This window comes from Chiloscyllium plagiosum, chromosome 46, assembly GCF_004010195.1.
Source record: "Chiloscyllium plagiosum isolate BGI_BamShark_2017 chromosome 46, ASM401019v2, whole genome shotgun sequence".
In the NCBI taxonomy this organism is placed as follows: domain Eukaryota; kingdom Metazoa; phylum Chordata; class Chondrichthyes; order Orectolobiformes; family Hemiscylliidae; genus Chiloscyllium; species Chiloscyllium plagiosum.
The window spans coordinates 10,210,015-10,222,864 of NC_057755.1; the positions used below are offsets into that span (position 1 = coordinate 10,210,015).

Genomic DNA, 12,850 nt, shown 5'->3' on the forward strand with positions numbered 1-12,850 from the left:
CCTTGCCCTGCCTCCAGGAAGGCTGAAAGATTACGGTGAGTTTTCCCACAGTTCTGACTCTCACAACTGCCACAGTAAACTTTGAAACAGGTTTCTACGTAACTTCTTTCTTGAGATAGATCAATGAACTATAAATTGTAAGCATCAGAGAATGTCTGCATTCCTGATAACAATGTTAATGTTAACGATCAACAGTCCATTCAACACTCCTTCCTCATCAATTTTAAATCCCTCCCATGACAAAGATACCTGCTCTGTCACAGCCTCCCTTGGAATATTCTGCAGAAGTTGTGATTAGTCGAGTTTTCTATTGGATGCCCTTACCTCCCGTTTGCTAGTTCCGTTGTTTAATGACCTGGGCGATGTATTTATTCCCAAAGATTTAACACTGTGCAAAACCCCCCATCATATATTATCCACATTACGTTACCTAACATGAGTGGCTTTCTTTCGATAGAATTACCTGCCTCTCGATACTAATTTAGTACAATACAAAGGCAGGCATGAGGAAGTTCCACCAGTATCTTTATGGATGAGAATTTGTCATTGTATCGATCACAAATCTCAGCTCGGGCTACTGAAGGAAGACAAGGTGATGCAGCTTCCAGTCAAATTCAACGTTGGATCCTTATTCTCAGCACTTGCAAGGACAAGTTCGAACACCATCGTGGAAGCCAAGTGGCTAATGTAGATGCTTTGGGCCCCCTCCCAGTTGCAGATATTCACCCCGTTGGTGTCTTCCTTTGAAGAATCTGTTTTAGCTCAATCTTTCTGGATGCACATCCACCCACTGTGAACATTACCTGACTGTGGACACAAGAAGATCGTGTCCTGTGGACAGAAACAGCTGAGGGGCAAGTGTGATCGTCCCAAGTAATGATCACCCCCAGATCATAACCGACCTCTGCCAGGATCATCCAGGGAGTTCCAAGATGGAGATGCTGGTGAGGAGTTATGGTGACCAGGATTGAATGCCAACGTAGCTGCGTTGGTGGGATAGTGCCCCGAGTGCCAACAAGGACATGAATTGTCACCAACAGTACCCCTACATTCATGGGCACGCCCGGGAACACCCTGGATTCATTGGCTGTGCTGATCCTTTCATTGGCTGAATGTTCCGAGTCATTGCAGACGCGCATTGAAAAATGCTGGACGTACGTCAGATTTGTTCACCAAACTCAGGAGCAATGATTAACAAGGTGCAAGCATTGTTCGTGATACACGGATCCTCGGAAGTATAAGTCACTGACAATGGAATGTCATTTACCATCAGGAATTTTGAAAATTTCCTAAAGTCAAATGGCATTCAGCACATAAGGACAGTATTGAAAGTGTGTTGCTGGAAAAGCACAGCAGGTCAAGCAGCATCTGAGGGTGAGGAGAATTGATGTTTCGGGCATAAGCCCTTCATCAGGGATGGGTCTGATGGGCCAGGGGAGCTGAAAGATAAATGGGAGGAGGGTGGGGTGGGAGTGGGTGGGGGGGCAGGTACCAGAAAGTGGAATAGGTAGATGAAGGTGAGGGAGAAGGGGAGAGCTCGGACAGAGGGTAAAGTGAATAGATGGCAAAGGTGATGGACAAGTCAGGAGGCAGGCTTGCAACTCGGAAAATGTGGGGGGAGGGGAAAGGAGGAAACTATTGATATCCACACTGACCCACGTGGTTTCAGGGTCTCGAGGCGGAATATGAGGTGTTCCTCCTCCAGGCATCGGGTGGTAATGGTTTGACGGTGAAGGAGGTCCAGGATCTGCATGTTCTTGATGGAGTGGGAGATTGCTTTATTCCTCTGTTACTGTATATTGACACTGAGACACAAATGATCTTTTCAGTCGCAGATACGAGTGAATCATTTTCTATTCCCAAGCAGTGTACAGGACATGTGCAATGAAGAAACCCGAAGCAGCTGACTTATGATGGGTTGAAACAGTTTGAAGGAAATGGAGAGATTTGCAAACATGGCAATTTAGAATGATAAAATCCAGGTGTTGTTGAACTCAGAGCAATTTCGCTGTCAGTGAGTCTCGCTAGTGATTGGGAAATGGGACTTGGTGAGAGGATTGATAAAGGACAGGAAACTGACCGTGGACAAACACGGCATTTTCATACTGATAGACCGGTATTAGTGTGTGCTATAAGAGTGATAAGAATACAGAAACGGTGACATGTCAGGACAACAACTGTATTGTAGGAGTGTCATGTTGTTCTGAAAATGTCGGAGAGATTCAAAAATTCATGAGGCTCGTTTTATCCAAAAACAAGTCAACAGCCGAAACGATTCACTTACTTTACAGAAGAAAACTGCCACAGTAAACTTTGAAACAGGTTTCTCCGTAACTTCTTTCTTGTGATAAATCAATGAACTATAAATTGTAAGTATCAGAGAATGTCTGCATTCCTGATAACAATGTTAACAGTCTCACGCAGGAGTGAATAACAAATAAAGTAAAAGAGAATGAGCACTTTGATAGTGGTCCCCTGGATGAAATTATTTTTTTCTCGGTATATTAATTAAACACAATGTGACCACTGAATGCATGGTCACTGTTCTCACCTGTTACACTTCTCTTTGTTCTCCCAGCCGTGTTGAAAAGACTGCTCCTTGCAGCCGGAGGCATGTTGTCACTGGGAACGCTGATTGAAATGCTCTCCTTTTGCTGTCGATCAGTTGTTTTGGGATCAATCTTTGGATGGAGAATTGCAGGTGTACTCTTCAATTTGTCTAGTTCATTCTGAGGTGGTTGATGTGAGAAAAATTGGACCAAATTTTTAACACGTCCGATACTACAATGCTGCAGTTTATCCTGCTGTGTTTTCTGAGGTAATTGAACGTTTGCACCATCCTGGGTCTCCCTGTTATGAAGGAAACTTGCTGAGTCAGTTGTCATGTTTCTAAATTCCTCACGCTTGTAAGGCTCCATGTAATCTCTATGCTGAACAGAAATATCTTCAAGGAAAAAAAAACAACAAAAGCATGAAAAGCATGAGAAAGCAAAATTATTTCGATTTCTTTGATGTCAATGTTGGCTGGGCACAATGTAATACGCTTTTCAATAACTGGATACTTTCTGTGTTGTCCACTTTCAAATACCTTCAGGTGTTCACTGTTCTGTAACATTATTATAACAATATAATTAATTAAACAATTTTTCATATTTCAATGTGAGAAATGAAAATCAATTCCACAGTTGTTACCTTAACAGCATTTTGTATATATTTGAAAAATTTGTTCTCCCAACAGTAATGTCACTAAAGTTTACACGGAATATGTGACGAGTCAATACCCCGAAGATTCCTTTATTCCTCTGTTACTGTATATTGACACTGAGACACAAATTATCTTTACAGTCGCAGATACGAGTAAATCATTTTCTGTTCCCAAGCAGTGTACAGGACATGTGCAATGAAGAAACCGGAAGCAGCTGACTTATGATGGGATGAAACAGTTTGAAGGAAATGGAGAGATTTGCAAACATGGCAATTTAGAATGATAAAATCCAGGTGTTGTTGAATTCAGAGCAAAATGGACGTCACTAATCCAAGCTAACGAAATGGAAATGGTGCCTGGTGTATGGATCAACAAAGGAAAGGAAACTGTCCGTGGGACAAACAGATCAGTTTCAAGCTGACAGACTGGTATTAGTGGGTGCTACAAGGGTGATAAGAATATACAGACGGTCAGATGTCATGTCAGTGACTGTATTGTAGGAGTGGCACTTTGTTCTGAACATATCAGACAGTGGTAAACAGGCATGAGGCTTGTCTTATCCAAAAAAATACATGTCAACAGCCAAAATGATTCAATTATTTTACAAAAGGAAACTGCAATAGTAATTTCTGAACCACGATTTTGTGTAACTTCTTTCTTGAGATAGAATAATGAAGTATAAATTGTAAATATAAGAACATATCTGCATTCCTGATAACAATATTAACAGTCTCACACTGGGAGGAACAGCAAATAAAGTAAAAGAGAATGAGCACTTTGATAGTGGTTCCCTGGATGTAATTAAGTCTTTCTCGGTATATTCATTATACAGAATGTGTCAGCGGACTTCATGCATGGTCACTTTTCTCACTTGCTCCTGGACCCTCTATTTTCCCTGTCGCGTCCAAAAAAGTGTTAATTCCATTTGGGCGCATGTTACCACTGGGAATGCTGATTGTAATGTTCTCCTCTTGCTGAAGAACAGTTGGTACTGGATTCCTCAGTGGACTTGGACTTGCAGGGGTAATCTTCACATGGTCCATTTCCTTCTGAGGCGTTGTATTTGACGACATTGGGATTATAGTTTTAACGTGTCACTCTCTACATAACAGGAGTTCATCTTCCAATTGTTTACGAAATGATTCCATATTTGCATGGTGTTGCTCCTCCCTATTATGAGGTAAAATTGCCGAGACTGTTGCAGTAGTTCTGAATTCCTCACTCGCTTTTGGATCCAAGGTATCTCCAGGCAGACTAGCACTTTCTTCAGAAAGAATTTAAAATGTTCGTAAACAAATGAAATAGCATCACATGCTTCCCCTGTTTTGTTGTTTATGTCTGGACATAACGGCTTACAGTTTTCAAAAACGTGATACTTTCCGTGTTGTTCTTGTTCAAATTCCTTTAGATGTTTACTATTCTATGGCATTAATATAACCAGCTTAGCATTTTACATATTTCAATACCAGGCATGAAATTCAATTCCCCAGTTCGTACCTTAAGTGCATTTTGCACATATTTGAAGAATATGCTTTCCCAACGTCGATGTCATTTAATTTAGACCGAATATTACTGGATTTTCTCCTGGTCTCTGGGCAATTAGACATCACCCTTAAAGAGTGATACAGCCCACATTACACGAATGAATAAAGAATAAACATGTCCGTTCTATGAAACAAAAGAGATCTCACAGAATGCTTGTGTATGTATGCTGTTTTCATGGTCTCCATTTGGATGAGGTTGTGGAGCTGAATATCCACTCATGGCATTCCTGGGTTTAATGTCATTGCAAATGTCCATAAACAGCAGTGTTTCAGTCACAACATTTTTCTCTTTGTTTTGTTAGAGCAAGATTATAATTCGTCGGTAAGGGGGTGATATTCTGTGTTGACAATGAACAGAGCAAGGGAACTGGGTTTGATGTCAACTCTCGGTTGCTGAAAATGTGTTGCTGGAAAAGCGCAGCAGGTCAGGCAGCATCCAGGGAACAGGAGAATCGACGTTTCGGGCATAAGCAAAGATTCCAACTTACTACGAATCCTCTTACAAGGATGCCTTCCTTGAAGAAGCTCTCTTCCTCCCTCTACAAAGCTTTCTCCCTATCAACTCTCGGTGAACGTCTGTGTGCAGTTTACGCTTTCTGTGGATGTAGAGGTTAGGCACATTAGGCAGGGGTAAATGTAGCATAATCGGGTAGGGGAATGGGTCTGGGTGGGGCACTGTTAGGAGAGTTGGTCTGCACTTTTTGGGTCAAAGGACCTGTTTCCACTCTATAGAGAATCTATGAGAATATGATTCTCCTTGAGTCTGTGAGGGTTTCCTCACACAGTCCAAAGATTTGCAGGTTTGGTCGAATGGCCCCAGCAGGTTGTCCAAATAGTCAGGGATGTACAGGCTACGGAGATTACCCACAATACATGTAAGGGTAAAGTGATAATCCTGAGTGAAATATTCTTCAAATTGGGTGACTGATGAAACTTACACGATGAGGTTCTATGGTTCTAACTTATTAATTTGACAAATGCCGAATGAGTTGCATTATGGTTACTTTCCTGTGACTGAAACTGCCTTTAAATGTCAAATTAAGGAGAACAATTCTCCCCAACTACTTCCTTTTACATTTTGCATGTTTGGAATGGCAGGCAGTAACAAGATCTCACCTGTGTGATATAGCTGTTAACTGTAGAAATCTTAAGGAATCCCTGCCTCACAGTATTAGGTGCTAGACATGGTACTGGCGTCTACAAATGCAGAAGTCACAGATATATTTCGAGTCAGATCAGTTTTACTCATCCTTTTTTTGAATACATGTGAGGAGCGATGTATCAGAATAAAGATGTGAAGAGCACAAATGAAAGGCGTAGAGCGGTTGACAACATTGAGCCAACTGGACGCTAACCAGGGAATATTATTTGTTCTCAGAGGCAAGGATGCCGATATGATATGCAATAGAGAGGGAAGGTTACAAATCCAAAAGATGGGGTAATCAGGAGATGTCTGGGTTAGTCATGTTGAATGTAGGTAAAGCCCATCGTCAGGTCGACAGCTATTTCGACAACCAGAATGTATCGCACAGAGGAGAACTGGAGATTGTAATGGTTATCGCAGATATGAAACTTTAAGGACTCAGGTGAGATCATTGTAAATAAGAACTACATTAATTATATTCAGCCACTCGCATGAAAGTGGAATTTGTGCATCCTGAAGTGAATTTTGTATTGTTCATAGATATGTAAGTGTATGCATTAACACTGTCTAAATGTACGAGATGCAATATTTACTTCCTTTGGAAGCCACTGAAATCATTCTGATCTAAGAGTAATCCTCGGCTTTCGTGTGAAAAAGGATTGAAAAGTACGAATTGAACGAATTAATCATTTCATAAACGCATATACTCTACAGTGAAAAAGCAGTAAAAGAAATCAAAAGCTCTCAACCTGTTGCCACGATCTAGCAACATTTTGAATAGTTATACGAATAAGGATAAAACAAAATAGTTATTGTCGAAAGTATGTCCATCAGTCCTGAGCCAGCTTATTATCACTGACTGCCGGACAACTGCCATTCCTCCAAAGGTTTGCCGCTATCGACTCCAGAATCAACCAATGTTGAAGGCACCAATCCTCAAGCAGCATCTTTTGCAACGCGGCTGATTCTCCTCACAACGCCTCGCTGTCAACTACGATATTCCCCCTAATACCAGCTTGTCATCTCCTGCTGCTGGACTAAGTTCACTGATGTGGACATAATGTTCTTCTGCTACTGCTTCGCCACCAGTGCAAGAACCAACTAGCGGCAAAGTCACCAACCCTGAGGCGCGCCTCTTTTCATTGTTGGACTTATTGTAGCCAATGTCACCTCTGCTAACATAGCAGTCACCGATACCAATGGGAGATTTAATGCCCATCCCAAGAAAGGTAAAAAAAAGGCTCATTTGAGTTCACAGTGGGCCAACTCACTGTCTCACTCACTTCTGCTGTTATCGCCCAAGCTCAGGAGAAGAGAGTGAGTAAAGGAAAGCAAAATGAAAAGGAATGAGGAAGCAAGAAAAAGAGGAAACACCAAAAAAAGGTCAGCCATAGCGGAAGAGTCCAGGCTAACGACCTTTACTCCACTGCAAATCTGATGAAAAAATTGCATGTGAAATGCAGTAGTTTGGTAACAATAAACTGTTGTAAAATCATAGAGACCTCGAATCATAGAATCCCTGCAGTGAAGAAACAGGCCATTTGCCCCAAAGGGGCCGCATGAATCTCCAAATGACATCCCACCCTTGTCCACTTTCTCCAAAACCACGAAAAACATTTCGATTTTACCATCGTTAACATCACATGACCACGTATTCCTGGATAGTCGGTGGCACTTTTAATAAGCATGGCCAATCCACCTAACCTACACATCTTTGCAGCAGACAAGATCGGTCCTTTGGCACATCATGTCTTGCTGCCCATGAACAGTGATCTAACTATTGTAAACCTATTTGCCAGCACTTGGCCCAGATCCTTGCATGTCTTGGCCCTTCTTCTCAAATAAGATTGTGCATTGGACAGCAATTATTTTACACAAATCATAATGCAAATTCATGAAAATGGAATTACCAGAAAAATATAATTCCTGTTAATTTTAGCATAGAATAATATCTCTTTCTCACAAAGGAACGGCGAATTTACATTGACCTTGTCCACATCTTCTTTACTAATTTCCAATGGATTGTCCTACTGTAGCGCTGCATCTCTGGATTGTTGAATGTCAGCTTCTGTCGTGAAAGTTACACCTTCGAAACCAACATTGTTCGCCAGAAAATGCAAAATAGTGATGACTTCATTGAAAAATACAAAGGTAAAAAATAATAAACAAAAGCAGAGAAAACATCTATTGTTTTGGGGCTTCATTGGGTAGGGTATAATGTAACACATTATTCACAAACTTGATATTTTTTCATGTTTTACCTTTCATATTAGTTTCAGTACTTCATTATTCATTCCCATCATAACAAAATTATTAATCAGCCATTTTGCAGTTCTACACTCCATTTGCTAATTCGTTCATGAAGTAAATTTTGCATACATTTGAGGAAGTTGTCCTACCGAACAGAAATTCTACTTAATTGTACCCAGAACTCGTGTACATTCAGATCCCCCAGCGTTCCTGTAATACTCTTCACATTGATATATATTTCAAAATTTGTGCTTTGATTTGCATCACTGCTCTTGCTTAATAGCCCACAAATAATAAGATTAAATATGCATTTTGACTTCTTCGTTCCCCCAGAATAATTATACATAATAATATTGAGAAGTGAATTTCACTTTCTCTACTGGTCCCTGCGAACCTTTGAATTAAGAAAACTGTTACAGCACGCTTTCCCAGTTTCTTATCCTTGCTGTCATTCAGTCTTTCAGACCGATATAGATAGGTTCTTCAATAATGGAATCAAGGCTTACAGGGGAAATGTAGGAAAATAGGGTTGAGAAACATAGCAGACGTGAAGGAATAGTCGAACAGTCACAGTTTACAGAATGGTCTAATTCTGCTCTTATATGCTATTGTATTATGCTGGGAAGAGGAACCTCTTTATCACCTTATCCTCATTTGTTATCTCCTAAGTTCAACACAACAAATAGAAACATTTGCTTCTACTAAACGTCCATTTTCAGTCTGAACAAATCATTCCAATTCTGCAACTGAGCAGGTAGCACAAACTCTGAATTCTCACTGTCAGCTGCAACAAAATGTCTCTCTCCCCAACTCTACTCTCTCAACCCCCACTATATTCTAATCCAATAAACAAAATCTGAAATTAACAACCTAAAGATAATCATGAAACTGTTGTCGAATATCAGGTAAATCCATTTGGTTCAGTAATGGCCTTTAGGGAAGCAAACGACCATCCTTACCTGGTCTGATCTGCCTGTGACTCCAGACCTACACCAAATTTACGGACTCTTGATTGCCCTCTGGGCAATTTTGCACAGACAATAAAGACTGATCCAGACTGGATTTTCCACGTCCCAAGAATGAATAAAGAAAAGTCGAGTCCATTGCAGGAAATTATAGTCAACTCACCAGATACATTTTGGCCATTTTTATGGGTTTCATTTGGATGGTGTTGTCGAACTGAATAAGCATTCTCTGCATCCGTGGGTTTAATGTCATTGCAAGTGTCATTACCACATAGTTTTTCAGTCACAGAATTTTCCTCTTTGTTCTGTTTGGGCAAGATAACAATTTGTGAGCAAGGGAATGACAATTCCTTATCTATTCTGTATTCACAACGACAATTTGTTAGCAAGGGAATGACAATTCCTTACCTATTCTGCATTCACAATGCACAGAGTCAGGGAGACGTATTGGATACAAGTTCTGTGGGACTGTCTGTGTCGAGTTTACACATTCTCCCCGTGTCTGCATGGGTTTCATCTGATTTCTTCCCTCAGTTCAAAGAGATGGATTTGCCATGCCAAATTAGCCAGGATGGCCAGAGATTTAGAAGCGAGCTGGATTACCACCGCACACATGAGGAGAGCATAGGGTTCTGCTCATGGGTTAAATATTCTTCAGATGGGGTGAATTGTCTCTATTTGCATTATCAGGATTCTTTGATTCTGAATTATTAATTTAACAAATGCCAAAAAATTGCTACACGCTTACTTCCCTATAACTAAAACAGCCTTTAAATGTCAACATAAAAACAAAACAAAATCATATAAAAGACTTACTTTTCCATCTTGATGCCACCTTGATGAGGAAATTGCGTGGGCAAAATGATAGGTCAGTTGTAAAATAGTGTCATTCCACCATAGAAATTGGCAGTCATCGAAATCCCTGCAGTTCAGAAAGAAGGCATTCGCCCCATTTCGTCTGCACCAACTCTCAGAATGGGATTTCACCCAGACCCAAATCACCACAACCCAAAACTGCATTGGGATTTTACCAGTCACACCACCTAACCAACGCATCCGGGGACTCTATGGAGCAGTTTTTAGCATGGCCAATCTACATGAACTGCACATCTTTTATGCAGATGGTAGGTCCGTGCTAATCAGAAACAACCAGCTAGCTATTTCAATCCTATTTTCTCACACTTGGGCCCCAGCCTTGCCTGCTTGGCCTGTCTTCTCAAATAAAATTTTCCATTGGATGGGAATTATTTTTTCGACTCATTATAGAAATTGATGGCCCTCGAAATACAAGAAACAATATACTTTTGGTCAAATTCAAAAAGTAGTTAAGATCTATTTATGACAAATGAAGCACGATTTCTATCAATGTGAGTGAATTTTGATGGAGTGGATTTTCACTGACCTTATCCACATTTTCTTTACTAATTTCCGATGGATTGCTTTGCTGTAGCTTTGCATCTCCAGATTGTGGAATGTCAGCTCCTGTGGACAAATTAGCATCTTCTTCATTATCGCTCTCTCGAAAATGCAGAAGAAGTGATTAGGACATTGCAAACTCATTGCGTTGAAAAATCCAAATGTTAAAAAGGAATTAAACCACACGCAGAAATACATATTTTGCTTTGGGGCTTAATTGGGATAGATCTAATGGAGTATTTCTTTCACTATCTTGATACATTTTGTGTTTTACTTTTGAAATTATTACCAACCCTTCACTGTTGACTCCCATCATAACAAAATGATAAGCTAGCCATTTTATAGTTCTACACGAGATCTAAAACGGGCTTTCCCTGGTTCGTTCTTTAAACATACTTTGCATGCATTCGAGGAATTCACCCGACCTGACATCAATGTTGCTTAATTGTTTCTAGAACTAATGCACATTCAAATTTCCCTGTATTCCTGTGCTCCTCTGTCACTTTGATGAGTAATTCCAACAAATGTGCTTTGATTTGCATCACTATTCTTGCTCAATGATACACAAACAATAAGTTTTCATTTGGATTTTTACTTCTTAGTTCCACCCAGCCGAATACTACCTAATAACACGGAGAAGTGAGATTAACTTTCAACACTGGTTCCCAGAAACCTCTGCATTAAGGGAGTTGTTACAAAACCTCCGAGTTTTCTGTCCTTGGTGTCATTGAGAGTCTTTTAGGCTGATATTGACAAGTCTTTAAGGAAGTGAATCAAGGATTACAGGGAGAAGGCAGGAGAACAGGTTTGAGAAACGTATCAGCCATGAAGGAATAGTAGAGCAGACACAATATACCGAATGATCTAATTCTGCTCCTATTTTCTAATTGTCATTATTATTGTAAGAATAACCTCTTTATCAGCTTCTCTTCTTTTGTTACAAACTGCATTAACCACAAGGAGATCTCTATGCTCCTCTTCTCGTTCATTTCCAGTTTGAACTATTAGTTTCAATGCTGAAAATGAGCAGGCAGCGCAAAACTAAATTCTCATTCCCAGCTGCAACAGAATGTCTATTCCCCCAACTCTGCCGTCTCTTACACTCACTACATTCTATTTCAATAAACACAAATCTGGAATAAAGAGCATTACGATGATCATGAATCATTTGTCGAATATCAGATATATCCGTTTGTTTCAGTAGCTTCTTTTAGAGAAGGAAACGGTCAATCTTACATGGTCTGATCTGTCTATGACGCCAGGCAACAGCAATGTGTTCGACTCTTGATTGCCCGCTCGGTAATTGGGGTCGAGAATGTAGCATTGGAAAAGCACAGCAAGTCTGGCAGCATCCGTGGAGCAGGAGAATCAAGTTTTCACTCATATGCCATTCATTTGGAATGGGACTTGTGGTACAGGGCTGAGAGATGAATGGGCGTGGGTGGGGCTTGGGGAAAGATAGCTGAAAAGGTGACAGTAATGAACAGCTCCAGAGGGTGCTGCCACCTTGGAGGCTTGGGACTGGGATAATGTGGGGGGAGAAGAAATGAGGAAGCTGTTTAAATCCACATTTATCCCGTGTGGTTGCAGTGCCCGAAGGCGGAATACGAGACATTCCTACTCCAGGCTTCAGTCGGTAACAGTTTGGCACAGGACCTGCAGGACGCGTTCAGCCAAGGAAGGTGGGTTGGAGGTGGATATAGGTATCCCAAAGATGTTCACTGAAATAATCCACTAGAAGGCATCCTGTTCCCCCGATGTAGTGGATACGACACCAGATGAAACGAATGCAGTAGATGACGTTGGTAGAGGTGCAGGTACATTTGTGCGGGATGTGGAAGGATCTCTTGGGGTCTTGAATGGAGGTGAGTGGAGTGGTGTGGGCACAGGCTTTGCATATTTTGTGGGGCCAGGAGTGCAGTGTCAGATGCTCGGGTGTATGGACCTGGCGAGGGAGTTGCAGAGGGAATGGTCTTTTTTGAAATCTGACAGCAGTGGGGAGAGAAATATATTTCTCGTGGTGGGGTCCATTTGGAGGTGGCGAAAATGGCGGAGGATGATGCGTTGTATGCCGAATTTGTTGGATTGGAAGGTGAGAACAAGGTGTATTCTGTCCTTATGTGTTGTGAGGGGTGGGGTTCAAGCACGGTGGTGCGTGAAGGGGAGGAGATGCACTGGAGGGCGTTACCAGTTAAGTGGGAAGGGATGTTGTAGTCGTAAAGAATAGTTTAGAGATGCGGGTGTTGGACTGGGATGTACAAAGTTATAAATCACACCACACCAATTTATAGTCCAACAGTTTTCATTGGAAGCACACGAGCTTTCG

At 41.1% G+C, this 12,850-nt stretch overlaps 1 protein-coding gene across 6 annotated transcripts in view; it reads right to left on the minus strand.

The window, feature by feature from the left end:
- Nucleotides 1–12,850, minus strand: part of LOC122544084 — a 66,939-nt gene that overhangs the window by 17,928 nt on the left and 36,161 nt on the right. Inside the window, exons 15-17 of one of the 6 annotated variants that reach the window (XM_043683099.1) lie at nt 10,511–10,590; nt 9,272–9,413; nt 2,475–2,944 (exon numbers count right to left, since the gene is read on the minus strand). The exons of 2 other annotated variants lie outside the window; for them this stretch is intronic. In XM_043683099.1, the coding sequence (XP_043539034.1) occupies nt 2,505–2,944; nt 9,272–9,413; nt 10,511–10,590 (662 nt within the window). In that variant the 3' untranslated portion in view covers nt 2,475–2,504. Of the gene's footprint in view, nt 1–2,474; nt 2,945–5,245; nt 5,346–9,271; nt 9,414–10,510; nt 10,627–12,850 lie in introns of those variants that run through there. 3 more of the 6 variants (XM_043683098.1, XM_043683101.1, XM_043683102.1) reach the window with 3 other exon arrangements.